Source organism: Hypoxylon trugodes (assembly GCF_022578975.1).
Source record: "Hypoxylon trugodes strain CBS 135444 unplaced genomic scaffold F4822scaffold_1, whole genome shotgun sequence".
Taxonomy (NCBI): domain Eukaryota; kingdom Fungi; phylum Ascomycota; class Sordariomycetes; order Xylariales; family Hypoxylaceae; genus Hypoxylon; species Hypoxylon trugodes.
Window position 1 is genome coordinate 1,184,328 of NW_026250016.1, and position 27,216 is coordinate 1,211,543.

The 27,216-nt window shown below is 46.8% G+C and overlaps 6 protein-coding genes across 6 annotated transcripts; 2 read left to right on the forward strand and 4 right to left on the reverse strand.

Moving 5' to 3' along the window:
• Nucleotides 1–1,070: 1,070 nt before the first annotated feature.
• On the reverse strand, nucleotides 1,071–5,270 carry F4822DRAFT_12905 (TPR-like protein). The gene is made up of 4 exons (XM_051452677.1): nucleotides 5,180–5,270; nucleotides 4,980–5,097; nucleotides 2,006–4,908; nucleotides 1,071–1,956 (listed from the first exon to the last, which is right to left on the reverse strand). The coding sequence occupies exons 1-4, from the start codon at nucleotides 5,183–5,185 to the stop codon at nucleotides 1,312–1,314; spliced, it is 3,672 nt and encodes a 1,223-aa protein (XP_051319212.1). The 5' UTR covers nucleotides 5,186–5,270; the 3' UTR covers nucleotides 1,071–1,311.
• A 347-nt stretch (nucleotides 5,271–5,617) lies between these two features.
• On the forward strand, nucleotides 5,618–8,780 carry F4822DRAFT_12958 (uncharacterized protein). The gene is made up of 2 exons (XM_051452688.1): nucleotides 5,618–6,193; nucleotides 6,242–8,780. Exons 1-2 carry the CDS (start codon nucleotides 5,849–5,851, stop codon nucleotides 8,243–8,245), a joined length of 2,349 nt encoding a protein of 782 aa, XP_051319213.1. The 5' UTR covers nucleotides 5,618–5,848; the 3' UTR covers nucleotides 8,246–8,780.
• An 835-nt stretch (nucleotides 8,781–9,615) lies between these two features.
• F4822DRAFT_12920 (uncharacterized protein) lies at nucleotides 9,616–11,209 on the reverse strand. The gene has a single exon (XM_051452680.1). It carries the CDS (start codon nucleotides 10,587–10,589, stop codon nucleotides 9,696–9,698), a length of 894 nt encoding a protein of 297 aa, XP_051319214.1. The 5' UTR covers nucleotides 10,590–11,209; the 3' UTR covers nucleotides 9,616–9,695.
• A 1,954-nt stretch (nucleotides 11,210–13,163) lies between these two features.
• F4822DRAFT_423909 (glycoside hydrolase family 16 protein) lies at nucleotides 13,164–14,422 on the forward strand (the record flags this gene model as incomplete). Its single annotated transcript, XM_051460055.1, has 2 exons — nucleotides 13,164–14,020; nucleotides 14,137–14,422. 2 exons carry the CDS (start codon nucleotides 13,164–13,166, stop codon nucleotides 14,420–14,422), a joined length of 1,143 nt encoding a protein of 380 aa, XP_051319215.1.
• A 1,031-nt stretch (nucleotides 14,423–15,453) lies between these two features.
• F4822DRAFT_423910 (bromodomain and PHD finger-containing protein) lies at nucleotides 15,454–19,138 on the reverse strand (the record flags this gene model as incomplete). Its single annotated transcript, XM_051460056.1, has 3 exons — nucleotides 15,454–16,555; nucleotides 16,614–17,641; nucleotides 17,693–19,138. 3 exons carry the CDS (start codon nucleotides 19,136–19,138, stop codon nucleotides 15,454–15,456), a joined length of 3,576 nt encoding a protein of 1,191 aa, XP_051319216.1.
• Nucleotides 19,139–23,691: 4,553 nt separating this feature from the next.
• On the reverse strand, nucleotides 23,692–26,285 carry F4822DRAFT_423911 (uncharacterized protein; the record flags this gene model as incomplete). The annotated part of the gene is made up of 2 exons (XM_051460057.1): nucleotides 23,692–26,193; nucleotides 26,253–26,285. The coding sequence occupies 2 exons, from the start codon at nucleotides 26,283–26,285 to the stop codon at nucleotides 23,692–23,694; spliced, it is 2,535 nt and encodes an 844-aa protein (XP_051319217.1).
• Between the last annotated feature and the right edge of the window lie 931 nt (nucleotides 26,286–27,216).

The window sequence follows — 27,216 nt, forward strand, 5'->3', positions numbered from 1 at the left end:
AACATCAACTATAATATTAAGTTCACTATTGACGACAACGATATCCGGGCCATGCGTATGCCCGTCAGTTGAAGCGGCCGTATCCCCCGCACGACATGACGCGCGACGTACCCAATCCTAGGGAGGTAAAAATGATGGAATGGTCGCTCATTGAAGATGGCATCTAGGGGGCCGATTTTACTTGGGTATTCCCCACATACAATATGGATACTAATAACAACAGCATTTCTGGAACGTCTCGACTCGATTTAGTATCTAGATAATCCACAATTATCTGTTAGTTACCCATTCCAGCGGCGAGGACACAAGAAGAAGCCAAGATTCCAAGTCCAAGGCGTTGGCACCGGAACGTGTAGAATTAAGCTTCGGCCGGTGAAATTCTTCAATATAGATTATCTGGAGGTAAACGATTAATAATGATGATCAAGCTTCCGGTACATCCGTCCCGAATTAAAGTTGTACTTAAGGTAGACGGAAGCGTCATCGGGACTCGTGAGTCTATTCATATGCGAGGGGCAACCCTGTCTTTAAAAATGAGCTTGACATGTTAGTCTAAGATGCCCACTTAACCAAAGTTCATACCACGACCATATAGCTGGGCTCATATCGTTCGCCTTTTGAGAATATCTCCACTGGGGTAAATATTGTGACGTGAAAGTGAGGATGCCAATTGCGAAATTATTTGAAGACCAAATTAATATCGAGGGAGATGGTAGTTGTCTTACAAGGCAAGACATAAACCGGACCTATCGTCCCGAATCTCACAGATCCTTGTATTATAGACGACACCTACGAGTCTAGTTCGAAACTTTGGTTCTCGTTCATTAAACATCAACCCCTCACTGCTTGCCGATCTCCGGTTATTTCATTTCGAAGCCAATCACATAGTCCTGTTGCTTGGTCAGTTGAATCATGCCGAAGTTTGAATTCATATTTTATGAATAAGGAAACCAAATATTATGATAAAGTCAGGCTAACGAACATCTCAACTGTGACCAAGGATCAGCTTTTGAATTGAGTCTATATGTCATTAATATTTTCTTTGGGGGTGAAATACACCACGAAAGGGTATCAATCCTGGTCTAGGGACGAGGAATCATATGAAGATGTTGTTCTAACAAAGCTTGAAAAAACAGAATGTGGGTTGATAATGACATCCACACCGCAAATACGTTTTGTTGCACACTGATATTTCCGTCGAATCCCCATAGTCGCCAATTTTTTATGTACCAAAGTTTGAAAATGGTCTGTCGACCGATCGAATAATCATGGGTTGCCGCGTGATTGATCGTTTCGATCCCGTCGAATACCCTACAGCACGTAGCCGTTGGCACTTACGCAATTCCATTCGCGTATACCCATTCCTTCTTCGAGTTCAACACACCACCAAAGGACATCCTTGGCCCTGTCTGGCTGCCCGCTGTCTTCGTGTGCTCTAGCCAGAGCAAACCATGCATCTGAATAATTCCACCCTGTACCTAATTTAGTGAGGCCGGATAGTAGTCCGTACGCTCTATCTCGAGCAGCAAGTCGATCGACAAGTGGCAGAGAAACTGCTTTATAAGGAGCAGGGAGCTCTTCGGCTGAGTGACCATTTGTCCCAAAAGTGTTGGGAGGGGCTGCTTTACTTGATGGTGGGGAGTCCGGAGTTATTGTTGCACCACCTCCGAGTCCCAGTGGCGTCGATGGCAGTATTGGGATACTTCCCGCTTTATTAACGCCGGTTTGGGGTTTCTGAGGCCCATTACTCTTCGGAATTAAATTCGTCTTTTGGCCATCTGGAAGAGTAATGCTTGGGATGGCAGGAGGCGGCAATAGAACCTCGCTGTAGACGTCAAGGAGGATATTAGATAACCCAACAATGGCCGAGGGGTGGTCCGGGAAATGCATTAGGGCCTCTTCGAAATAATCCCTTGCTGTATAAGGCGCTCCTTCGGAGACTGCAAGATAGCCCAACTATGTTATGTTAGCAAACGTCATTTCGGGGGAGTTGGTGATTTAGTACCTCGCTTCGAACGTCACCCCAAAGCTCCTCCACACATTTCTTCCCACCCCAACCAGGATCCCGTAGAGTTATAGACCCGGTCGCGTCTTTGGCAACTTCACTCTCTAATCCGTCCACTAATTTTTTCGCCTCCTCAATGGCTCCTTTAGCATCACTATACATCTTAGCACGACCGTAGAAAGCGGCAATTATCAACCATACTTTAATAAGTATGGTCTGTCTCTGTCGCTTAACCTGATCCTTTGGAAATTGCACTATTGGTAGCGGATTAGGTGGCGAAAGCGATTCTAGAACCAATCTATCGGAATCTGCTGCAGAACCTCTAGTCGAGGAAGCAGTAGAATCATATCGAAGCAATCCACGACCTTTCGAAAAAGATTGTTGTCTAGTAATGTCATTTTTGCTACTCCATGCAAAAAAGTCGACTCGCTCTTGTGGGGCTCCGTCGGCCAATGGCGTGTAAAAATCTTCACCATCCACCACAGTTGAACCGCGGGGTGTACCACCACTACTGGAGGCTCGTCGTGGCTGGGCACTTGGTTCTCGCTTTTTAAGACTGTTTCTCCTTCCTGACGAATTGCGTCTGCTATGGACGCTTGAAGACCTTCTGGATCGTCGGGAATCTCTAGTTTCTCCGTTTTGGTTGGTAACTTGTATTGCGGGTGCACCAGTAGCAGTGGTAGCGGTAGTGGCAACACTAACAGCTGTCTGGGTGGTCTGCGGCCTCTCTGGTACAATGGTAGACCTACCACTCTCTGCGGTAGCGATCGGCCTGGAACTTCGAGACGTCCTATCGGCCTTGTTGCCGAAAATACTGCCTCGAAGGCTTCTTATCGTACCCGCCGAGCTCTTAGGGACCTCCATCGTTGCTTTCTGTGCGGTAGCTGGCGCTTTGGGTTGAACTTCGCCAAATAGTCTGTTATATAAAACCAGCAGCTCATGACTTGCGTTGACAGCGACCTCTGGACCTTCTAAAAGTTCTAGAAGGGCAAGCTGTGTCATTTTTACCTCGATCATGCCTTCTTTCTCGAGATCGTCCATTTCCTCTACGAGTCCCCTTAACTGAGCCTTCTCGTTCGCTTCCATCTCATTAAGATGTTCGCTTCGGAACGTGCCTTGCAGGTTTTGTGAACCAAACAGAACAGTAGGGTCATCAAATTGTTCAAATGCACCCTCGCAGGCTCTAGCAGCCATTATAAAATCTTGCCTGGCGCTCAAAAGAAGTGCGAGTAGATGCCATACAGGTATTAATGAACGCTCCCGCCAATACGATCCGCTTTCATCTCCAGTCTTCTTATTAGACATAAGCGCAGCCTTAACAATATCAATAGCTGCTGTCAATTCTCTTTGCTCGGCCAACAAGAGACCCAGGGTGAATAAGGTCCTGACATCGGTTGGATTTCCATTTTCTGGTGACAGCGATTTCTGGAAGCTCCTGATCGCTTTGGTCTGATATTCAGTCCGTGCGGATGCGTCAAAAGTTGTCCGAGACCATTGCGCCTGTGAAATGCCAATGGCCTGCCACGATAGAGCGTATACTCGAGACGATATTCTCGGGTGTAGTATGACACCATTGCCATCTTCCTCGTCCAGTGTTGTAATATTATCTTGCAAATTGGGAAGTGGGGCTGGTAGCTTTTGTAATATCCCTTCCAATTCGACGCCAAGTTCATGTGCCTTTTCCGCAGCATCCCGGAAGCCATATTTGCAGAGAGCCGTGATTGCCTGAGAAATGGTTTCTAATACAGTTGCATCGTCGTCGAGACTTGGTTCTGAATGACCGGTCTTGTCAACTCTAGCTTTCCCCTTTTTAACAATTTCCAGGTAAGAATCGAAAGCACGGAAAGCTAGGTCGAATTCGGCAACCGAAAGGTGGACCGTAAATAGATATCGTAGGATAGCCGTGGAATGGTATGTTTTAGTTGCAGCTCGGTAGAGGATGTCCAATATGCCACGACTAAGACCTTCTTTCCCACCAGGCCCAAGATCCTGCTCATTCCAGTCACGTCCGTTTAGCACACTCCAGTTCTTCATCACAGCTGCGACAAAGTCTTCCACTTCTTGTCTTTCTTCGTCAGCCCGCGGGAACGATGTTTCACTTAGAAGTAGACCCTCATAGGCATTTTCGACCTTTTTCAATTCTACCCGAAGCTGGTTTCTAGCCGATGCTTCGTTGGTGACATTTGAAAAGCCGGTCGGAAATGGCAAGTCCTGCTGTAAGATACCTGAAATGGCGGCGTAGTATTCGTTCCACACTCTCCTTCTCGGAACGGCTCCACGGAATCCATAGCCACCGACTAGAGGGGTACCTTGAGTCTTGGAAACTTCCCAGTATTTCGCCCAGGAGCGGAACGGCGCCAACGAATTGGCATCATCGAGACTTTTATCTCCTCTTTCAAGAGCCTGAGCTTGTAGCATGCAGAACTCGGTCAAAAAGAGTTCGGCCCAGAATCTCAATTGCTTCCGACCCTTCTGCCCCGACCAAACGTGCGACAGAGAAACCAATGCTGATTCAAAAATAGCAAGCGCCGCAACCCTCTCGTCTTTGCGTGCAAGGCAATTAGCCTTGAGGTATGCGGCCTTGAGGGAGCATACTCTTGTCCACTCGGAAATGCTAGTTGCTGAATCGAGTTGTGCCAATTCATTCTCCAGGCTCTGTGGTAATTGACTAGAAGCTTCGGTATAATCACCAACGGACCAATGTAACCATCCCACGCAAACCTGAGCTTGGAACCTGTCTTCGGGGTACGAGGTTTCGGTATCGATCGCACCGAGTAATCTGGGGGCCCATTGTGCGACCTCTATATCGGCCGATGAGACGGCGGTGGCAGGTCTAGAATCGGGTCCATGTTTCTGGGAAGCTTTGATAATAGCGTGTTCGGTCTCGGCAGTCGTTGTCAGACCTGTTCACATATCACAAAGTTAGAGATGGACTGGGGAGAAGGAAGCATATTGAATTGGGTCAGAGTCGTACATAACCTATCGGTGGCATGCTTGCGGACTTTTCGCACAAGCTCCGGAACATCATCCCATTTCCCCTCGCATCTAGCGTCTTCCAATCGACTTAAATATAGCGCTACTTTGCCCGATTTCTATAAGATATTCAATGAGTAACTATAGCCGGTGAAGATGCGAGATATATTTGCACAGAGAAGGGGAAAAAGAGAAACCCACACTCATCCTGAACGATTGCTCTTCCAAAACCAATCGAGGCCTGAGCAAACGCGCTATTGATCAGTTGGACCCTCTAATACCATCTCGGCCGTGTGTTACGCGAAAGTAAGCATGATATGAGCCAGAGCGTTGGAACTTATTATATCCAGGGTCACGTCGGTATTGAGATATAAGGGTTAAGGAAGTAATAGTAGGTAGTAGCAATAGTTAGGAGAGTAGTATGTAAGTGGCTCCGATTGTTTGTAACGAACTAGCAAATTAAACCTTGCCAAGCTAAGGTAAGGGGGAAACACCGATGTCATAACCCATATTACGTAATAATAGTCCTACACCAGTTTCTCAAGTCTATAATTGGTCAGAATTTGTGCAACATACAGATCCACTAAAAAGTTTATCGATAGCAAGAAAAGTTCATGAAGCTTTCCTTAACAATCTCATCACTCTTCATATTCTCATTCAATCTCGACATAAATTCGGTAAAAACGGCCGGCGACTTCATTATATCGATTGATAACTTAAAACACAGTGGGAACTACAAATACTACTGTGCAATAATATATACACCGAGGTCGATAACGGATTCAATCGCTCATTTGAGACCTGAGAAGGCTCACTTGAAGCACTTGGAATTATAAGCCAGAGAGCAATTGCTTAGGAAAATCTGGAGCCATGGTCTTCGCCGTGCTTCCACCCGAGCTACGCAGCCTCTGCCGGAGACTGACCGCCACCAAAGTAGAGCAGCTTCCAGCTCTACTACCGTTACTCCTAAAAGACATTCTACGCTGCCAAGAACCACTCTCAAAGCCGCAAGAGGCGAAAACTTCTGATAATTCTTCAGAGTCGGCAGTGCTGGTACATAAGTTGAAGACTCAAGTATCTTCACTGCTCAATAGTAGGGTTACACAGGGTCGATTTGTGGGAGTTGTGCTGGTAAAAGCTGTTGTAGAGGCTGGAGGATGGGAGTGTCTACGAACTTCTGAATCCTGGGTCCGTGGACTATTATCCATTCTTCAAGTAAGCGTTCCGACCTATATTATTCATTATTTTACTAACAATAAATAGAGAAAAGACCCAGCAGTTGTAAAAGATCTATGTATTGTGACATTGGTCAAAATATACACATCGATGCATGCGTATCCTACTTTGGTACGGGAGATAGTTACACCAACCCTCCCCACATTCGCAACAGCGTGTCTCCAAATCTTGAAGCCACCCGCATCTAGCAAAGCGGCTAAGATACCCAACAGTCTTGTTGAGACCATATTCGAGGCTCTTTCGACTATATTGCCGTTATATCCTACTACTTTACGTCAATTTGCATCCAAGATAAGGGCTGGAACGCGACCATATACTGTCCCAACTATCTCGGATGGCATGATAGTGCCAGCATCTTTACAAGCCAGCAGTCGGCGTCTTGCGATCAGGTTACACATGACTGCGGTAAAAGGCGGGGATTCTAGCGAATGGGCAAAGCATTTAGATGGTCTCATCCGATCATTCTACGCCACAGCTGAGCAAGTTTTACGAGCCGTCCAAATAGACTGGTCATCAATCCCAGGCCATGCACCGAAATCGCAAAATGTGGACTTTGATAAAGAACTACAAGGTGGTGGTACCAACCCAGACCAATTGCCTGCCTGGACCGGCCTCTATGCGGGTAGCGAAAGGATGATCGGCTTACTCGATTTTATTGGCGAATACCTTCGCTGTCGCGCTAAAACAGTCGTCACCATTCCATTTAGCTCAATTACTGGTGCAATTGGAATTATTTCTTCAATTATTCCGCCAATTCCTGGAAATGAGAAATCAACATCGATTATCATGAACCCAGCCGTTGGCAGGGAAGAAAAAGATGAGTTATGGACAGTATTTCCAGATATTCAACTTGCAGCAATGAGATTGCTGCTTGTTGCGATACAGCGACTACGAAGAAATATCGTGCCGGTAGCGCAAGAATCGCTTGAGCAGCTAGTACGGATGTTTGAGTCAAATTATCGCCTACCAGAAACGCGGATAATGACCTTCATTCTCACAAGGGAGTTACTTCAATTATGCGGACCAACATTGCCAAAGCTTACTGTTGAAAGTCTAAGCCTGGTCGTAAAAGCCTGCTGTCGCGATCTATTAGGATCTGCGGGTCATTTGAAGCGACCAAAACAGACAGCATCTGCTATTCAAAATGGCCTGAAAAATACATTAGTCAGTCAGAATGCAGACGCTTTTCTCGGTAATGGTGCCGAAGATGAGTCTATCTCGGTTGCCTTGAGCGCCGACCATGTTTCGGCAGCTGGAGAGCTTCTGACTACACTCTTCAGCCATCTGCCTCAACAATATATCCCTTCGTCGCTTCGAGCTTACATGCTTAAAACAGCTATACTATGTCAAAACAAGGATGCGCAAGTAGCGAGCGTGCTACATCCTGCGCGAGATAAAAGCGGCAGAACACCACAAGTTATATTACCCTACCTTACTCAACAATTTTCTCATGACGATAGTGTGGAGATACTGCGCTTCAATTTCCGGCCCTTTTCAACGGGTTTACGAGATGATATAATGGAAATCGACGACGCGATAGTCGAAGATGAGCCAGAGGAGAAACCTCCAAGCAATGACATTTCATTCGGCCAACCATTCGTACCTTTCGCTATGAATCCTTCAGAAGCTTTAGCCGCTGCAGCAAAGAACGCTGAGATATCAAGAAATGTTTCCCCAGTGCGCCCTGTCGAAGTCGCAGTAAAGGCCCCCAATCCGTTTGTTTTCAAGCCATCGGAAACGATTGTTACATCTGAGGAGGAATATACTATTGTTACACAACCAACGCCGGCCAATTCGTTAAAGCGCAAAAACGAAGATGCGGATATCGCAGTTTCGAAACGAATCGAGGTTGATACTGAGACTTCTATTAGCGCCTCAGCGCCTACCGAGCTAGAGCGGACTCTTTCTACCAAAGTTAATGCGAAAAGTGTTCAAGAGGACTCCGATAAAGAAAGCGATAACGAAAGTATCCACCTAAACATGGAGCTTGATTCAGATGAAGAGGCTAGCTCAGAAGGCGACGACGACTGATGACGACGGCGGAGGAGAGGAAGCTCAGCTCAGGACGAATGGGCTTTCGAACCGAAATGTTCGTCATGCGCAGCGTCGCACTCGGCAAAATTGGCGAGGACGGCCGTCTTGTTCCGGATAAAAATATTCCACATGGTAACTGAGGCTAGAAGAAAGGAAAAGGACAAAATTAAAAGGAGATGATGGAGCCCAGGGGCGCCATATTTAGATATTAATTGCCTTATCGTGCAGATGCAAGGCACCCTCGGTCGCTTCGATGGGCTGATGCAGACCGCGTAATCATGATATATTGGATTTCGTGGGGGGTTGGTATAATCGTAGTGGTTGTCCACGCGAGCTGGTTGGGTTCCCGTGTCTGCTTATATATATTGAGATAGGCAGATTTATACTGCCTTAAGTACATACCTCCTTACCTACTATCTATTTGATTTGGAAACATTTTATATTGATATCGATCGGCGAGCATTAATACATATAACTGCTGATGCAAAAGCCAAGATACTTACACCCTTATTAACATTGTATTAATAAGACACCGGCGAATTCTACCTATCTCTTCGGACAGATATCCCAAGCCAAATAGATAACAAGTCTAGGATCATAAGTCTTAGAAGCGTACGTATACTATTTCCCTTGGGGAATTTTAGATTTATTCCGTAATCCGGATTAGGATATCCGTCTACAATAGATCATGCGGTGTAATTCAAGCAGGGCCGAACAGGGTCAACTATCAGTTCTCAAGAATAGTATATCGTAAGCACTTATGTCTAGATTTGGTATGATTACGATTACGCGGAAGTAGACCCGGCGCGGCACTACTATACTAGATAGGATGAATCTTTGATGAAAATGATGTATCGATTGGGGGGTATATATAATTCGAGAGAGGAATTTGGAGGCTCGGTAAGGCAATAGGTACTTTCCATCCTATCCTGACGTATTCGATGTAGGTGATAGATCCCGATCCCTTCAGATGTCACTGTCCAATACCTAATAATAGGTAATGATAGCGTAGGATATCACATCCAGGATGAGCAAATCTCAAATCTCTCCAGAAACAAATAGGGAAAATGAGAGAAAAAAAACACAACGCAATGCAGGCATCCACTCGTTCCGAGATATGCAACCACCACCTTTAGGAGAAGAGAGGTCCACCTTAGCCATGTGCTTTCCACGCGCGCACATACATTCATAGGAATATGCCCCTCCCCTCCCTTCTTCCCCTTGTTCTTATACAGGTATACACAAATCACAAAATCCCAACGCCGTTTCCTCGATGCATCCCTCATGCAGCTATCCGCCGACCCCCGGCATATGTAGGTGGGTAGGCGAAAAGGAAAGGAAAATGCTTTTTGCCTTGCCTGGAATAAGAGGCTAAGGTAGAGTAGGTAAGTACCTTGATAAAGGATACATTATAAGATATAGTTGGGATAGGTAGAGGTCACGCGACCTAGTCGCGCAGCCAAGCTCTTCGCTTCTCTTCTTTCTTGGCTCGGCGCTTTTCTTTGAACTGCTTAAGCTCGGCTTTAGTCGGCTTCTTGCCCGATCTTTCTGCCTTTAGACTTCGACCGTCGTGGGAATTGGCTGCGGCGTCTACATCGAAGAACGCGTTCATCTGTCGGCGAGACTTGGCTTCGTCACCATGTCGGTCGGGATTTTGGTCGTCGCCTTGCCAGCGACCGGTGAAGCGGTTGAAGGTGCCCATAGCCGCGTAAGCAGCTGATGGGTCGACCGATTGTCCTTGGTTCGCAGCGTTCTCCTCCGTATTCTTGGCGTACCACGCATTCGGGTCGTAGTCACCATGAATCGCGGGATTGTAGCCTCCGGCTGGTAAGCGTTCGTTTTTAGGAGGCTCAGCGACGCCAGAAGGAGCAGCTTGGGTTTGTGACGTCGAAGCTGCACCATTCTGTGCTAGTCGGGGGTTCTCCCAAGTGGTCTCGTTTGTGAACCGATTGTGAAAGAAGTATGTTTGATTTGTCGCATCCCAATGGAAGTCCCAACCATCATCTTCAGTCGCGGGAGGTGCTTCGTTCGGTAGAGGAGGTGCGCTCGAGTCATCGGCGCCAGGTGATGTAGAAGATGTAGTAGATGCGACCGGTGATGCCTCGCCAGATTCTTGCGACTCAGGCGACTTCGTAGAGAATTCGGGTGCGGCGCTGTTTTTCTCTTCGGAGGATTCGTCATCAGGTTGTACAGGATTGTGATGATTGGCATCTTGAGACGTCGGTTGAGTCGGTTGAACTTCCGACGGGGGATTGTTTGAGACGCTGTTGGTATCCTTACCCTTGGGCTGATCATCAGCCACTTGGGATGAGGCGGGTGACGTAGCGGGATGCGCTGACATGATTGCGATTAATATTCTTGAAAGATATTCCCTTTTTCTAATTGAAAAAAACAGTTATTAGGATTGGTTACGACCGAGTCGATAAAAAGGAATCGAAAGAATACATTCTGGCGTGATGGGGTCACGGCAATTCGGCTTCGTAAGGGGCTACTTTTACCGTAATGGAATGAATTCTGAGACGAAGCCAAGTATTTCAATCGTGAGAGATGTCCACGGGTAACGGGTATCGTCGAATCGTCGAGGCCAAAAAAAACGACTAAAACCAAACTGGCCAGAATTGAAATGCGCCTGCGCCGAGAGTCTTCTGGAATTATTCCCCTTATCGATAATTGAACAGTGGGGGAATCTTCGGGTAAACCTTCCTTACTGCGAGCACGGAAATATTTTGATCCTGTAGGAAAGATCCACCCGAGTCGGTGTCAACCAAGATACAATGGTACTTATGACCTAATTATCCCAGTTCTCACGTGCATAACAATGTGACTGACAAGTGATCGCCGATCTGAGATCTGTATCCAAGGTCCGTGCAAAACTGGCCTGCCTACAATTAGAAAATGGGAAGGGAGGATCAACGTGTTACATTTTACGGAATCATCTTCGCATTTATTTTTGACATTTAAAAGAATTAAAAATTCGGAAGTCGTTCCTACCTATAAGAATACAAAGACACATATACTATCCGTAAGCGGTTTAGGTAAATACACTAACCTTTTTGGTAGATTCCGCTAAGTAAGGTGCCGAGATCTCGCTCAAGTAAAGTACTAGGTAACCTTCTAGACTCACAAATAGGGCTCCACAAAACTAACAGGCCCCATCGCTCGATTAACTTGAACCGAAGTTTCGGATTGACAACAACACCAACTACTTGAGACCGTCGGTTATACCAATTATGCCAGTTTCTTTAGTTTCAAACTTCGGCGTATAACTTTACCTAACTTTTTGGGGAATCCAGTGTAAAACAAGCTCACGCTTAAGATTTAGACTCGAGAGATTTACCTAACCCATCAATCTTTACTTCATCCAAGCGCTTGATCGGTCTTCTCCGTGTCTAGCCTTCGTTATATGTCTATACTATATTCTACCCGCGATATTTTCTCACTGAATGTTCCACCAAAAGAAAAATGCTAGACAGAATACAGCAATCCTCCGAGTATATCGAAATCTAGGTATAGCTAGACACAGAAAAAGAATAAGCGTGGCTTGAAAGGAGGCACAGCAGTCCGGTTAATTATCATTTATATGCTGTGCAACATGCGCGCGCATATACAAGGCCTCCTTACTCCACTTGGACGCTTCGGGTCCCCTCTAGTTCTTTTTTCTCTTCTCTTTCTCGCTTACTCTCCGAAGCCAAGAGTCCGTCCAAGTGAACGAGCTATTCTATCTGTTATGTTGGAGAAGACGCGGCATTCCCGGAACCCTTCATCCTTGGATTTGTTGACTTTGGTTCGGCCAAATGCAACCTCGAGAGATCGTTGCAACTATCGTTACAACTGTAGCGCTCGAGCTCCGTGGATATCGTCGGTATCTCACCGCAATGCAATGGGTACATCAGAATGCTACCTAAACACCAGGTACACCAACTTACCTGTGTTACCTCACCCGGTCAATCCACCGTCAAAGCTCTTCTTGCTTCCTGGCCCTTGCTGTCCGAGTTCCTCACAGCCACCTAATTCTTCGATTTTAACAGGTCAAACTTGACATCGACTGTGGCTCAATACGAGTTGTATTAAGCTTGACCAGTCTTATGAGTTAGTCGCTATGAGTTGGCTACCTCTCATACCAACACACTTTGACATAACTTCCAAGGTTAACACAACCTGAAGCTGGTGGCCTCGTGGCTTTTTTTGGTTTCCTTTTGGTCCCCCTTTTTAAGGTAGTTTGATGTCTTAAGTCAAGTCTAAAATACCAGCTTTCTCCCGCCTGTCACAACGTCGCATTCACACTAATTTATCCAACGGAGGGGACCCAACGGATATTATCCAGACATACATAGGCTAGAATCAACCTAGCCCACACATAAAGCCTCAAGTTTTCGAATGTGATGTGCATTGATAACACATACTATTGATCCAACAATCCTGCCCCCCAATCTTAGCGCTGATACTTCGAGAAGGCCATGCTCACGCCATTGACTATAGCACCGTTTCCGCGGCTTCCCTTTCCGCGCCAACACGTAATCACTACTTATTATTCGGCCCTGAAGGGTTCCTCGCAAAGGCTTGGATGATCTCATCCATGTGTCCGTGTCTCGGTCAACATTTTCCTTTGTTTGGGGGTGACGATTTCTAGTTGATAAATAATTTATGCCTCCTCTCCTCTTCTCCTTCAGTCCGGATTTCCTCGCTTCTCTAGCCCTTCCAGACCACTACCGATTTTATAATGTTTTTCTTAGGTATACGACATTTCGACCACACGTGATCTCGAGTATACCGTTTTCCTTCCAGATTTAAGCTATCTCGTTCAAGTCAACACAGACTTACGCGGATTTTTAAGCTTTAACGCGTTATATACACTGTACACACGGGTAAACATTGGAGTTGGGCCACAATTGGGCACAGGATAAAGGACACCATCATGACTTACCCAAAACTCCTCCGGCCAGTCATGGTCGCCTCGAGCTTAGCCCAGTTATCACTGGCAGCTTATCCCGAGATCAGCAGCGATCGATGTGATTGTTTTCTTACCAATGGAAGCAGCAGCCACTATTTCACGAGTCACAAGTTCTTCGATTTTCGGGATAAATCGAATTATGCTGGGGTACCCGCCCTCCTCGGGACCCCTGAAGACAGTAGCCAAGCCGACGCGACCAGCGATTACTTTGTCTCCGATGAATGGACTGAAAATTGGGGTTTGCAGACTTGGAATAACTCTGCTGCATTGGCTAGCACTGGGAGCGATGCGTCCGTCTTCATGGTCCATTCACCCAACAATGTCTATATCGAGAAAAATGAAGACGAAAATGCCGACTCAGACACATACCTAACTATGAGAACGGCGCGCTTAAAAGATTTTCAATCAGCCTCAGAATTTGAGTCTAAAATTCATAATTATCATTTTCTATCTGTTAGAATGTATGCGAGAACCCTCGGCGCGCCAGGTGCTGTAACCGCTATGTTCACATATAGAGAACTGGCCAATTCTTCCGACCTCGCTAAGGTCCAAGAATCAGATCTGGAGATTAGAACGCTCGACCCTCCCGATTATGTACAATATACAAACCAGCCGTCATATACTTCTATGGGCCTCGATCTCCAAGAAGCCACGCGAAATGTTACGATCCCGGACAAGAGAGATTGGACAAATTGGGCCGTGTACCGAATGGATTGGAGCCCGGATGCCACTACTTGGTTCATTGACGGCAATGAAGTCGCTTCGATATCCTTCCAAACACCACGTGACCCTAGTATGATTATATTTAATTCGTGGTCAGAGTACGTATTTGAACAATTCTTCAGTTTTCTATCTGCGGATGCGGTCCTTAGGGCTTGGGTTCTAGAAATGCCCTCAAAACTATTAGAATTGAGAATACTAAGCTAACATCTCACAGTGGTGGGTCTTGGACTGGCAACATGAGTGTAGGATCAGAAGCGAAACTCCAAATTAAATGGATAGAACTCGTTTACAACAAAACCGAAACAACAAGCTCTCGACACAAGCGGACGCTAGGATACCTCGAGAAAAGAGACGACTCATGCTATACCGTATGCAGCATCGATCAGACGCAGGATACCGGCACTGCTGTAGTGTTACAAGGCAGCGTTGCGAAAATATCAAGCTTCGGAGGTGTTCTGTTCTGGGCTTCTGTATTATCTCTAGCCTTGACTTTTTGGTAGACGGGATAGTCGGCTAATCAATTTTCTACTTGGGGGTGTAAATTTGGGGGAAAGGATAGGGGAGGAAAAATTGCTTATTGGGAATCGGGAATTTGAGATCATGTCACGTCTGTAACTTTATACGTCTGATGTCTTATGTCTACAGGGCTCTTAGAGATTATAGAGCTATAATAGATTGCGCCCACTTTAGAGAATACATTTATTTCAACGTTACTTTGCTTCGGTCATCTATCATATCCAATTCTTAAAAACCAACAAAAACACATAGATATTATGAACAAGATAAAACCTTCGATTCGATTGTCAAGAATATACGGGATGTCCTAGAACTAGAACCAAAAACTGGAACTAGAGCTAGACTATATTAGACTAACAAAACCATCCATCTTTCAAAGGCCGGCCTTCGAGCCAACCTCGACCGTCGCGGACCATCTAGAACGAGCCGGTTCCGGTCCAAAATAATAGAAAGCTACCCGAGCACAATAAAAAAAAAGTAAAAACAGCGCACTTATGATCGAACCGAACCCGATTCTCAAGCGCCTTTAGTTTAGATAGAATAATGTAAATGGTACTCGCCAAAATATGAAGAGGAAGAGAAACAAAAGCGGTCAAGTAAATAAAACCCTTAGCATTTGACTGTTTGCAAAAGGCGAATAAGTAAATAATAAACGGATCGATGATAGTAGCGCAATAATGTACCAGAGACCAGAGGATTCTCTTTCCTTCCCTTTCCCCTAAAACTCCGAAATAGTGAATTCATCTTCCTTTCCCTTTCCATCCCTTCCCTTGCCTCTCCTGCTGTAGAAAACAAAGCCCTATCGCGTATTTAATGCTCGCGTAGCATAGAAACAATTGGTGGTTGGTTTATTTATCGATTGGTCCTTTGAAGGGGATGATGCGACCTAGCCCGAGCCGGTCCCACGAATCTGCAGATACAGTTTATCTGGGAAGAAAAGGAAAGAAAAAATGGGTAAAACTAAATCACACAGCTACTCGTACAATATTAAATTTTTTAGAAGAATTTCGGGCGACTATCGTCTTCGAGCAGGCGCCTTACGCTTCTTTGCCTTTGTAGTGCTCTTTTTTGATGGGGTGGGGGCGGCAACAGCGGGGGTCACTGGTGGTTCCACGACTTCGGTAGTATTAGCTGGTGATGCCGTGATGCTATCTTCCTGAACCTCGACGGCGAGGCCCTTAAGTTCGTCGTCATCGATCTCAGTGAGCGCTTCACTAAGGCTCCGGACAGCATTTCGACCCTGCCATTGTTGCTGGATAGCGGATGTTCCTTTAGGTTCAAAATCCTGTAGGTACCACACAACGCCACCATCGGCAAGGGGATCAGTGGGTTGGTGACCTAGACTACCATTTGATTGGGGTGGGGTAGGTGGCGCAGGCTGCAGCGACGGTGCCGCGCCCACGTAACCATTTGTAGCTGGTGGCGTATCCATCGATTGTACGCCTTCAGTTGGCATTCCATCTGGTTTCCCATCGACAATTGAAACACCCTGGTCAGATGTGGTATTTGTGGTCGATTGAACACCGTCCATTTCGTCATTTTCAAGGCCGGAGGTGTTAACTTCAATATTACCACTGCTACTAGCAACGTCGTACTGACTGCCGGCTTCAGCCATGGGGACATCACCAGATGTCGCTCTTGTAGGAGTAGAGCTGTCGGCTTCACCGCCAACTGTGATCTCTTGAGCTGATGAGTCAACCATAATAACATCCTGACTTCGCTCAGTTTCAGCATTTTCATGGTTGACAGCTTGTTTGTGCAACTCAAGACTTGCTTCCATCATGGACTCAAACTCTTGTTTCATGCTCTCAAACGGCTTGTGTGCTGCTTCGGCCTCAAGACGCAGCGCCGTCTCTAGCTGTGGCTGAATCGACTTAAGAATTCTTTTACCAAGCTTCTTCCGATCCCGATAATCAGAGAAGTCGGATTTGGAGGCCGCTGGTGTGACTGGGACGATCTTCTGCTGTAATTCCGCTAGAAACTTGGGTTCGGCGTTAACCCCGGTGCTAATTACTTCGCAGAGATCATGGGTGAAGGTTAGCGTTGTGGTGTAGTAACGCTCATCAATCCTGTTTGATAATTTCATGAGTCCTTCGTGGAACAAATTCTTGTCGAGCCTGGTGATCCAAGTAGTTAGTATACTACTAAGTATCTATCGGCAGCTGAATAACTTACGCGATGGCCTTCTCTATAACCGGTGGAAGCATCTTATGAACCGGGAAGTAGCATGTGTCGACAAATTCCTGTTCCATTTCAGCCGCCTCGAGCTTGCTTTGCTCTCTTTGAACAATAGCTTCCGACATGACCTTGACCTGTTCTAGGTCCTCGATAAGGGCTAGAGCGAAATCAATCCTTCTGTCTAGACGAGCCTTGCCGGAAGGACCCATGGCCGCAAAGTTACGTCGCGTAAGCTCCATAGAAGAGAAGGTCTCCATCTGCAGCTGTAGACGTTTGAGAAGTGCGGCACCACGGCGCATCTCACGCTTCAGAGTCCAATACCGACATGCATCGCTCACAAATTCCTTACGCTTGAGGAAATTGAAGCGCTGTAGTGATGCCTCGACCACCTCGAAGACGGCTTGTGGTACCACGGGGGCCCCAGACGGTAGCTTCCATATTGATTTTCCTGCTTGTCCCTTTTTATCCCCGAGGACGGCGGACAATTTAGCTCCAGTCATTTGTGACTCGTCCGGTGGATGTTCGGTGATCGCATTCCGGTGCGACGCTGCAATAGACATGGCCTTAGCTTGGCTATTGGCCCAGATGCGATCCTTCATGGTTTTCTTGTAGAACTTTTTCGCTCTCTTAGTAGCGCGAACTACATCGTTCTCCTTTGCGTACTCAGTAGGGCAGTGCTTGTCGCAGAGTGCTTTAAGATTAGTACTACCATCAAGGACGTCCAAGGCACCTGAACTGTTCTTCATTTTCAAGAACAGTCGGGCGCGTCGGGCACAGGTCACATGGAAGGCCTGATAACATGCCTTGTTACCGCATTGTATACAGGCACCCATCTGCTGATTGCAGATATAACAAGTCAACTTCCAGCGACTCTTTGGGACCTTATCCACGTCCATGACGGGTTCCATAAAGGTATGATTGCCCAGCGTAACCTCCGGGATCCACATGGCACAGAGCAAATGCGCCCATTTTGACGAGTTGGTCTGCTTAAAAGCGCCATCCGAGTTGGGGCAGAAGATACAAGTCTACAAATTGTTAGTACAAGGCGCGAGCAGAGCGGGACTAGGGGAACTGACTGGGATGCCACGACCAATGAGCTGGCATTTTCGACACAACCATTGGCCCTCCGGAATAAATGGAACACCATAACATTCCTGGTGGACCGCCAGATCGCACCCATCACAAAACACAATTGCATTCGTGTTTTCGCAATCTCCATCATCGCAAATCGCGCATTTGCTATCCTGCTCCTCTCCGGCCTGCGGCTCGCCATTAACGGCCGCGGCTGAACTAGATCGGGGCCTATGGGTTTGCGGCGGCTTAGGATTAGGTTTCGGTATTCTCTTTTCTAAGGCATGCCATTCCTTTTCAATTTTAGTGATGGTAATTTCGAAGACCTCACGGGTGACGGGGTTTAAGCCTTGTGATTTTCTGTGTGCATTGTACGTCTCCAACCACATATCATCCTGTTCATCCATATCGTATTCGACACGGCCAAGATTACTTGTTGGCTGAAGCAAGGATTCACCATCGACCTTCACGGCAGCAGCCTGGTCGGCTTCGTCTTCAATGTTGGCATCGCTTGCCTTGATCAATTTTCGATCCGGTCGGATAAAGTTGTCGCTCTCCTGGTATCCGACATTCATCATTGCCTTTTCAACATATCGTGCTTGCCCAAAAGTCTTACTCTCAAAAAGCAATATGCGATCCGTCTTTCTATATGAGGGTTGTTTCAGATCCAGCTTCTCTTTAGTGTTCTGGCCATGGATAGGGAGTGGGGTAGGTGTATTTGGTGCCACTTGCTGATCCCCACGAGTAGCATATAAGGAATCTCCCCGTGATAGTCGGCCGCCACGTCTTCTAGATGGAGTTGTATTAAGTGTATTGAGGGATACAGTGTTGCTTGTTGTGGCATTAGGTGTGTGTAGGAAAGATGTTGATGCCGCATTTGGATCTTTCGACAGGCCACCGATATCATTGTCATCCATGCCAGCAATTTTTGCTGAGGGAGTCTCAGGTACAGGTTTCGCGGTTCCATCCACATCTTCGGCATGAAACATCATAAACGTGGCGTCTATATCAAGGTTCGGGTGAAATTCCTCCCAACCACGCTCTTCTCTGGGTTTGTATCCTTCACTCTGGACGACGGCGGCTACTGCAGCTGCGGAGCTTATTTGTTTTTCGTCATCTACTTCAACTCGAGTTGCGGTTCGGGTGCGGGTGCTACGTTCGCGTCTAGGGTATATAGCGGGGGATGCCGCACCGTTTTGCGAACTGTGCCGCGCCCTCGAGCGGCCGGTAGTCGCAACGGTTGGACCATCTTGACCGTTGCCCATAGGATCAGTAAATCTACTAGAACCCCCAGGACCACCAGCAGCATATCGTCGTCGCTTGGAAGGAGGCTCAGTAGCAGCTACAATGCTGCCGTCTCGAACGCGTCGCACAGTGTTGATAGAGCCTTTCGGTCGACCTCGCGGGCGCGAAGTCCCAGTCGTTCTAGGGGTCCTCGGGGCGGGCGCCATCACTTCTGGGGTATTAAAATCGTTAAATTATAGGAATTTGGTGATGATAGGAGGTGCCTTAATCAGCGCGTCGCAAGGAGGAGGCGAGGGGCGTTATCAAGCGGACGAGGTCGGGAAACAGGCATTTGAGGAGTGTCAGTTGGATATGTCGGATATTTTGTTTTGACACTAGATGGTTTCGTGGAATCGTTTCTGGGCAAAAGTGTCGGATAGAGAGGTGGTGGTTGAGGAGATGTCGTCGAGAAATGGCGAAAAGCAGTCAGGACGCGCTGGTGAAGTCGGCTGGAGGTGTTGGGTCTAGCCCCTAAAAGGAAAAGTTTAACGCGCCACAATTATGTAAGCGCTAAGAAGCCCCTCTCCACCCCGGACCATTCTTAGCTGCAACTACCCCGAATCTTTGGATCAGCCACTTATCCTGCGTAGATCTTTCTCCACTGGTATCACCGTTTCTTGTTTCGGACGAAGCTTACTATGTCCACGAGTAATTCATATTAATATGCGAATATATCGAATGTAGATTCAATTGTCGGAAATAGACCTGTCACTGAAGATATCCGTCCTGCGAAATAGTTTTAGTGATTCATAGTCGAAAATATCAATCATTTTCCTTTGAAGGAAAATATTTTCGTCACAAATGTTAATTGTTGGCCAAGAGATTCGGATGAAAATAAAAAAAATAAGGTTGCTAGGCAAGTGAGATATTGTCCTCGAGAAAAAAAAAAGATGGTCTATAGATTCTGCGCACCAATCAGATACAAACACACATCCTAAAAAGGGGTGGGGTCTCACACATTGGTTCATCAGCTCAAGGGTGTAGCTTCCAATTCTAGACTCAGCCCTACCGAGCTTGCCATTTAATTCAATCTTTTTGAACCAGTCATGACCATGTGCTAATTCCATAGCGCCCTTGTTTCGCCAAAGGGTCGTTCCTGTCGATCTAGACCCCTAGGTCCCTTCCCTCCGATCAAGCAACTCCCACTTTCCGTGCGTCATACCAGTTGGGTAGGTACGGGTCTGCACGTCATTCCCGTCATTCCCGTCATTCCCGCAGCCGCAGTGGTAGCTTGGCCTTTCCCTTTTTTTCCCTCTTTCGTCATTCCTGAAGATGACACTACCGAGCTACATGTAAGTCAGGTCAATCCTAGGCCTCGGCCTGGCCCATGCCGTGTATACATACACATGCATATAGATACGATGAGATCGCGAAATCCGCAGTGTCAATTTGAGATCTGTGTTCAGTCTTCGATAGGCGTTCGATTCTTCATCGGCTATGGGTCTCCGAGTTAACCGATTGCAACTAGAATTACTCCGGTACTTGCCATTTTCCCGAAAAGAAAAATCAAAACACTACTCTATACGTGCGCGAAAGCGATCGCCAATGTCGACATTGTGCGCTCTTAAATCCTCAAAGATCCGAGATTCCGTGTTCGGCATGTTAGGCAGAAAATTGGTCTCGAAGTCGGCCATGTTGGGCTTACGGCCCACGCCGCATACTACCCTTTATAATATCGCGATGCATTTCTTTCATTTTCCTTTTCTTTCCCTGATCGTCGGTTACTTGGTTACTCGTAATGTTTTGTTCGCATACGTTCCGGCCGATAGCGCATGCAAGTTCTATGCCAACTCCCCATACACTGCGCAACCCCAACTAAATATATATATTTTAACTCAATCGGACGTTAAACTGAGGTTGATATTCATATGAAGTTCTTGTACCCGCCTTCTTATTCTTATTCGTTTTTATGACTTCACGCATCGATGCGATAGAGGGTAACTTCGGAAGTGCGGAAGATAAAACCCCTTTAAACCACTCCCAAATTTGCTTACATTTATAAAATTCTAGTCCATACCCACTAATGTCATTAAGATATACTGCGGCGATATTTAAAGATGACGCTGTTATTTTACCGCATTTTGACCCCTTGCTTGTTGAGGATTGTGCGAGACTTTATTATAGGGGCGCTGGGAACGGATCCTGCGACGATAGATCCCGAATGTGGAGTTTCCAACCCGTTCTCCAAGGGTTAATTATCTTCACACCGAATCATATTCAACGTAGGGGTCTTTTAATCATTTAATTCGCTAATAAGTCTTAGTGACGCTGAGTCTTACCAATTCTGAAGGCATGGGAGTTCTTTGCCTTGGCAGACAGATCCGACAAGCCGCAAATTTTTCTATCCAACTTTTCAATCCGGGTCTTCTGGATAAAGTTCAAGAAATAAATGTTGGGCGTTAGGATATACCAGTATCGACTCGAAGTGGCGTCTTACTCAAATTTCGTGAAGGGCGAGATTGTCTGGAAAAAGAAAAGACATTGGGCATGAAAGTTGCTAGCGGTAAGTTGGTACTACGATACGATTAGTTTGGTACACAATTCATAATGCTTCTAGGCTGATTAATGTCAACTCATCCTACGGTCAGGAAAGTCGGTGACTAAATCGCCAACGTGATATATGGGCCTATTTAGATCCGGTTGCCACGATATCTGTGAGTCTAGGTACGTAGTGAACAGGCGTAACACCTAACTCTCCGCTTTAGTGGAACCGATATTGGGCACTACTGTATATAGCACCTCCTACGTACTTGAAATGCGAAGCAAAACTTTTAGTTTCGAGGGTATGAAGATGTCACTTAACCGAAGTCGTATTATCCTTGGTTTCGAGAATCAAGTCGGGAAACCCATCAGAAACGTCATGGCGTGCAACAAAACCCGACCAGTGGAAAAGATATGGACCGATAGATTACCAGGAAGTATACGCATAGACCTTCATAAACCTTGATGACAATTAGGGCCTGCCTAGGAAAACCCTGGAATTTCAACAATCATTTAACATTGGAGGTCCTTACATCTTCCCTAGGCACCACAGTAATGTTAACTTATCCTCCCCTTGCTGACAGCACGCTCTACCATTGCTCATCGGACCCGCCGACCACCACTCATCGATCCATCTGACTAAGACCGACTCTTCCGAAAGTAATCAATCTACGTACTTCCCTGGAAATTTGTCAAGGTCAAGATCAAATACTCTACATGGGCCTGTTGTACCTACCACCATGAGTAGGGGTTAGACACTTCGCTCTTAACTACGACTCGACATAAAATCATACATTACGACCGCCTCTACTTGAACGCCATACGGCGATATGTTATACATGGCTCATGAGCGCATCGAGCCGCTGTATTACGAGATATGAACATCCTATAAGCGACTGGAGCCAAATAGAGCACCTGACACACACAACCGGCGTCGGAACAAAAAATTCGAGCACATGTCGAGTATAGCCACTATCCCTTATTATATGGGACAAATCCTTTAGTATTCGTAGGGGATGACACTACGGAGCAAGTGATGCTCTTGACAGCTGCCGCCTCGCGAACAGCAACTTCAGACCATTGCCAATCCAGAATTAGGTTAAATAATAAGCTACCTCAAGTCTCTGAATTTATATAACTGAGCATCTGAATTTTAGACGAGTAGAGAAGCATGAACTCAACTGTCGCCTGCGAGGCGGAAATAGATAGAAATGGATGTGAATATTTGGCACCATATCAAGAAGTTCTATTACCTACCTACTACCTAGGTACCTAAGTACATTGCTACTGTGTTGGGGCGATATGTGGTAGAGGTTACTATGGGACATCACACATATAGCATGTCTAACAATAACGAAGTGTTCTCATAATCCTATTAACGAACTTCAATACGAATACCCCCAATTCATGATTCATAAGTAGTTACACGTGAACAGCCCAGCCGGCCAGGACAACTCACTACAATACACAGTAACAGCAGTAGTCACATACAATTACAAGACCAAGACAATATTTCAGAAGACAGCGAGAAATGCATGTTTTTTTCATTAACCGTCCCCTCCACCAGGGAAGCAACCCGTTCGTTCTACTATGAACCATCCTTCCTTCCTTCCATCGCACACAGGGCAATCCTAATCCCTACCCTTCCTTTCCTGGCCATCGAACGCAGAAAAGGTCAGACGCGGTTCTCATTTGCCTCAAGCTACGAGAAGAAGCCGAGTTAAAAACATGGAAGCGATGAACCGGATCTTTCGTAACCCTCGAACGCCTGACGAGGGCGAATAAAAAACCGAAAGCATGGATATAAACGGAGATGGGTAACGAAAAAAGTGAAACCATAAACACACTTCTGCATGCATGCTCTCTCTTGTTCGTTCCAAACTTGGGTATTTGGTCTAAAGGCCTCTCGCGCCGAAATCTCTTTCTTTACAAGCGAACCTGCGTTCCTCCTCCCCTTTGTACCAAAACGACTCATGAGACATGGCGACCTCCACCCGCATCTGCGGGCTATAATAAAGCGAAAAACAATGCAGACTATGGGGGTACCACAGACGTAAACAATGCAAACCGAAAAAAAAGAATCCCTTCCGTCGAACGCCGAAACGCTATGCTCCAAAAACAAATATGACTAGAATAACACAATGCGATGATGGGGTGGTAGTGTCAAAAAATCCACACAAAAGGGTATGTGGTTATGCCATCGAACAAGGCCGCATTTAAAGCGGAAAGAAAAGGGTGATTAGCCTAAGCTGCCACCACTGGGAATTGCTTGCGCACTGGGAGTACGAGTAGCAAGGCTAGGCCGTATGGTCGAAGTAGGACTAAAGTCCCCAGTGATGAATGATGGTCGAGAAGGTTCCCAACTCTCCTCATTCAGGACACTTAGGTATCCATTGCCAACCTTATCTCGTAGAGCTTCAATTTTCTGCCGGTAGATTTCGCCACTGACATTCCAATCTTGGGGATCTCCCCATATACTTGGACTCTCTTTGCTCATAAATGATGTTGGGGGCGATAAAATTGGGCTAGTATCGATACGTGGTACTTCCGGTAGATGTATGGGGCCGGATAACTTTGTTTCGGGGATGATCTTTGGCGATATTTCTTGTATCTCGGGGGGTTGAGACACACGGTAGTTACTGTCTGGTTCGATTACTGCCACAGGCGAACCAGGAGCAATATCGTCATGTTGTTTCTGTGCATCACTGGCACGATCGTTCGTAGCTAGGTCCACTATCCTGCGCTTCGGAGTACGTCGACGTCTCGTCGAGCTAGTATTGACCTCACTAGCTACTGCTTTGGGAGTAGGACGAGATGGTCGCTCCTTACGCAAGACCGCAGGCTCCCTTGGTGCTTCGTAAATGATGGCTGGCTTGCTCACATCTACAGCAGGGACTTCCGGCACCACCGGTTTTACCACCGGGACGGCAGCGGGGATAGCGACGCGGTCCACAAGGTACCTTTTCTCGGAAAGACTAGGGCCTGAGCCATCAATGATAACATCCTCTGTGTAGCCTGGAGTATTACGGAAAAGGCTGAAAATTGTGATCCGGTAATCCCTATGGGTCCGCGTGAATGGGTTACCCTCGACATAAATCTCGCGGATATCAGGTATTCCTGTTAGGCGAGCTAGTTCCATTGGGTCGGTCAAGCGGTTATCTCGAAGGTCTAGCCTCTCCAGTGGGTAGAGTTTCTCAATGCCGGCGATCGACTGGAGGCGGTTGGCACGGAGGTTCAAAGCACTGATAGCCGGGAGAGGATTTCGGAGTAAGGAATGTAAGGAGTCGATCATGCAATGGGAGAGATTTAGAGCACGAAGCGCGGTAAGAGTTGCTAAGCTATCGGGTATTTGTGTAAAGAGGTTTGTCGAGAGGTCCAAAGAAGCTAAGGTGTTGGCCAAAGGAGCAAGACTAGCTGCGGGTATCACTGTTAGGGAGTTATCCGCCAAGCTCAGATGCCTCAGGAATCGCCACTTGGCGACTGGGAGAATGCCCATAGCCAGGAGGTTGGATGCACTGTTTCGTGGGTTATGCCATGAATCCGACAAGCTGGAATGCGAACTACCAGAGCCGGAACGCTTCACCTTATGCGAAGCTCTCGAGTTCGTAGTGTGATGACGTGAAGCACCGGGGCGGTTAGGAGAATGGCTTCTTGGTCGCGACTTGCTTGACTTTGGCTCATCGGTTTCGACTCTAGAGACAGAAGGGCGCCGGGCGTCCTGGGTTAATGTGCTATCAGTTGATTCGGTACTCATCGATCCTATGTGTATGTCCGCTACCGAATATCGACGCCCCGGATACTCTGGCATGGCACTGGACCTATGAGGGTCCGAGTATGATATCGTTGGGCTACGTCTTGGGTTCGATACATGGGAATATGCGCCGGTAGGAGAGGACTGTGTCTTGGAAGACCGACGCCGCCTCTTGTCCATATCGTCCAATACAATGTCGATGAGTATATCAGCTGGATCCTCGATGTTGGCACGTCTCAGGGTGAGAGATCGGATTTGGTCCGCCATGCGATCCCAACCAAAGAACTGCCTGAAGTCTACACCGTTAACCTCCAACGCCTGCAGATTCTTGAAAACGTATAAGGGAACTGCTGAATCGAAAGGGAACTCCTCGTATCCCTTGATTAGCTTCGTTCGCCAGTCCGGTGCGAGTCGGAGGCATGGTATCTTGGTGAATGCGGAATACAGGTACTTGAGGTCCGATTGTAGGGCGGCTTTCTGTCTCTCCATCCGAGCAGCAGATATACTGGATCCTATCCCGAAGCTGTTCCATAGAGCAGACATCCCCGACATAACACTTCGAATGCTCGATACAGAACGTATTGATACCGCATCAGAGCCACGGCTCTTCGTACGTTGAGAAGAGCTTAAGAACGAAACGTAGTTGGCTGAGGTATCATGTAGGTTTTCCAGGCGCACCTTCATAGGTCCAACGTGTATTCCGATCTCCTCAAATCGAGATAACAGATAGAATAGATGATGCGGCGTCAAGCTCAGCCTCGCTGATTTGACATTATTAGATGTTAAACTCAGCGAGCCGAGTGATAGTGCTGTTGCAAGAGGGCTAGATGATGAGGCGGAGGTGGCAGGCCGTTCAGGTAGAGTCGGTGATTTTGGGACCTGGATAGAGGAAACGCTTTGACTAGGGCCATGTCGTGGGCCAGATGGCTTTCGAGACTGTAAGGCGTTGGCCAATGCCTTTTCGTGCGTCCGCACATAAACGGCCAGGCGCTTTTATATGTTAGTATGGACCTCCAACATCCAATATTATATTATATAGACCACCATACCTTAACGTACAGCTCCCCGTCTTCTGAATCCATCTTCCTTTATCGTCCGGGAGACATGGAGGATGGTCTGAGATAAGATTCACGATATTACTCGATCTTATGTATTATCTCGGGAGACTGGCAGGCGTCTCCTGGATATAAAGGACCGGTTCTTCTATTTGGAAGAGGCTCCCGCGTGGTGCCTGTCTAGTCAAATGACCTGTCTGGACTATAGAGAGTGGAGAGTTAGTGTCGGTAGTCGAAACTTGGTTTCATTGTCCACGTCTGTATAGCCTATCTACAAACATTCACAAAACAAGCAACTAGCTAGGTGTGAAACAAGGCGTATAAGGGAAGTGGGTGTATCCATGACTCGAAGGAAATCAAGACTCTTTCTTGACTCAGTACGTTTGCACCAACCACACTCCCCACGTGAAAACCAGCAGGCGGCAAGTAAAGTGACTCCACAGATCCGGTAGCGCATTTGGGTCACGGAGATAATATCACAGCACGAACAAACGAGTATCAGAGGCCAAGATAACGAAAAAGGTCTGGTCGAGTCGAAATATAATCGGCGTCACAGCCAAGGCAAAACACACAAAGCAACACAATACGGGTAAGGCAGGTCTGAAGAGGGGTTGGGCTCGAGGGATGTGAAAGTTTGATCATAGGGTAGAGAATTCACATACCTCTTTATTATAAAATTCCCCCCTCGGACGAAAAGAGGTCGTCTCTGGAATGTTGTAGTAAAAAAACTACTAATTACCATTAAAGGGAGAATGCTCGTGCCTGGGGTGAAAGGCAAAAGAGCAGAGCCGATAGGAGAGTCGAGAGCGACAGCAAGGAAGAAAAAGACAAGTATATTGTCTATCTTCTTTCTCTCGACCTTTTTTTCTTTTCTGGCACTATCACCCAGGAAAAAAAGAAAAAGAGGGTGTTGATATTAAAGTGCTAGCAAAAGCTAAGAGAGGACGAAGAGGAGGTT

What these genes read in the sequence shown, in the direction of transcription:
- F4822DRAFT_12905 (XM_051452677.1), bottom strand. An exon ending in GCATGCCACCGATAGGTTAT is followed by an intron (nt 4,909 to 4,979) that starts GTACGACTCTGA and finishes ATATGTGAACAG; the next exon opens with GTCTGACAACGACTGCCGAG. An exon ending in GGGGTGACGTTCGAAGCGAG is followed by an intron (nt 1,957 to 2,005) that starts GTACTAAATCAC and finishes AACATAACATAG; the next exon opens with TTGGGCTATCTTGCAGTCTC.
- F4822DRAFT_12920 (XM_051452680.1), bottom strand. Translation starts at nt 10,589, where the DNA reads ATGTCAGCGCATCCCGCTACGTCACCCGCCTCATCCCAAGTGGCTGAT.
- F4822DRAFT_12958 (XM_051452688.1), top strand. Translation starts at nt 5,849, where the DNA reads ATGGTCTTCGCCGTGCTTCCACCCGAGCTACGCAGCCTCTGCCGGAGA. An exon ending in GACTATTATCCATTCTTCAA is followed by an intron (nt 6,194 to 6,241) that starts GTAAGCGTTCCG and finishes AACAATAAATAG; the next exon opens with AGAAAAGACCCAGCAGTTGT.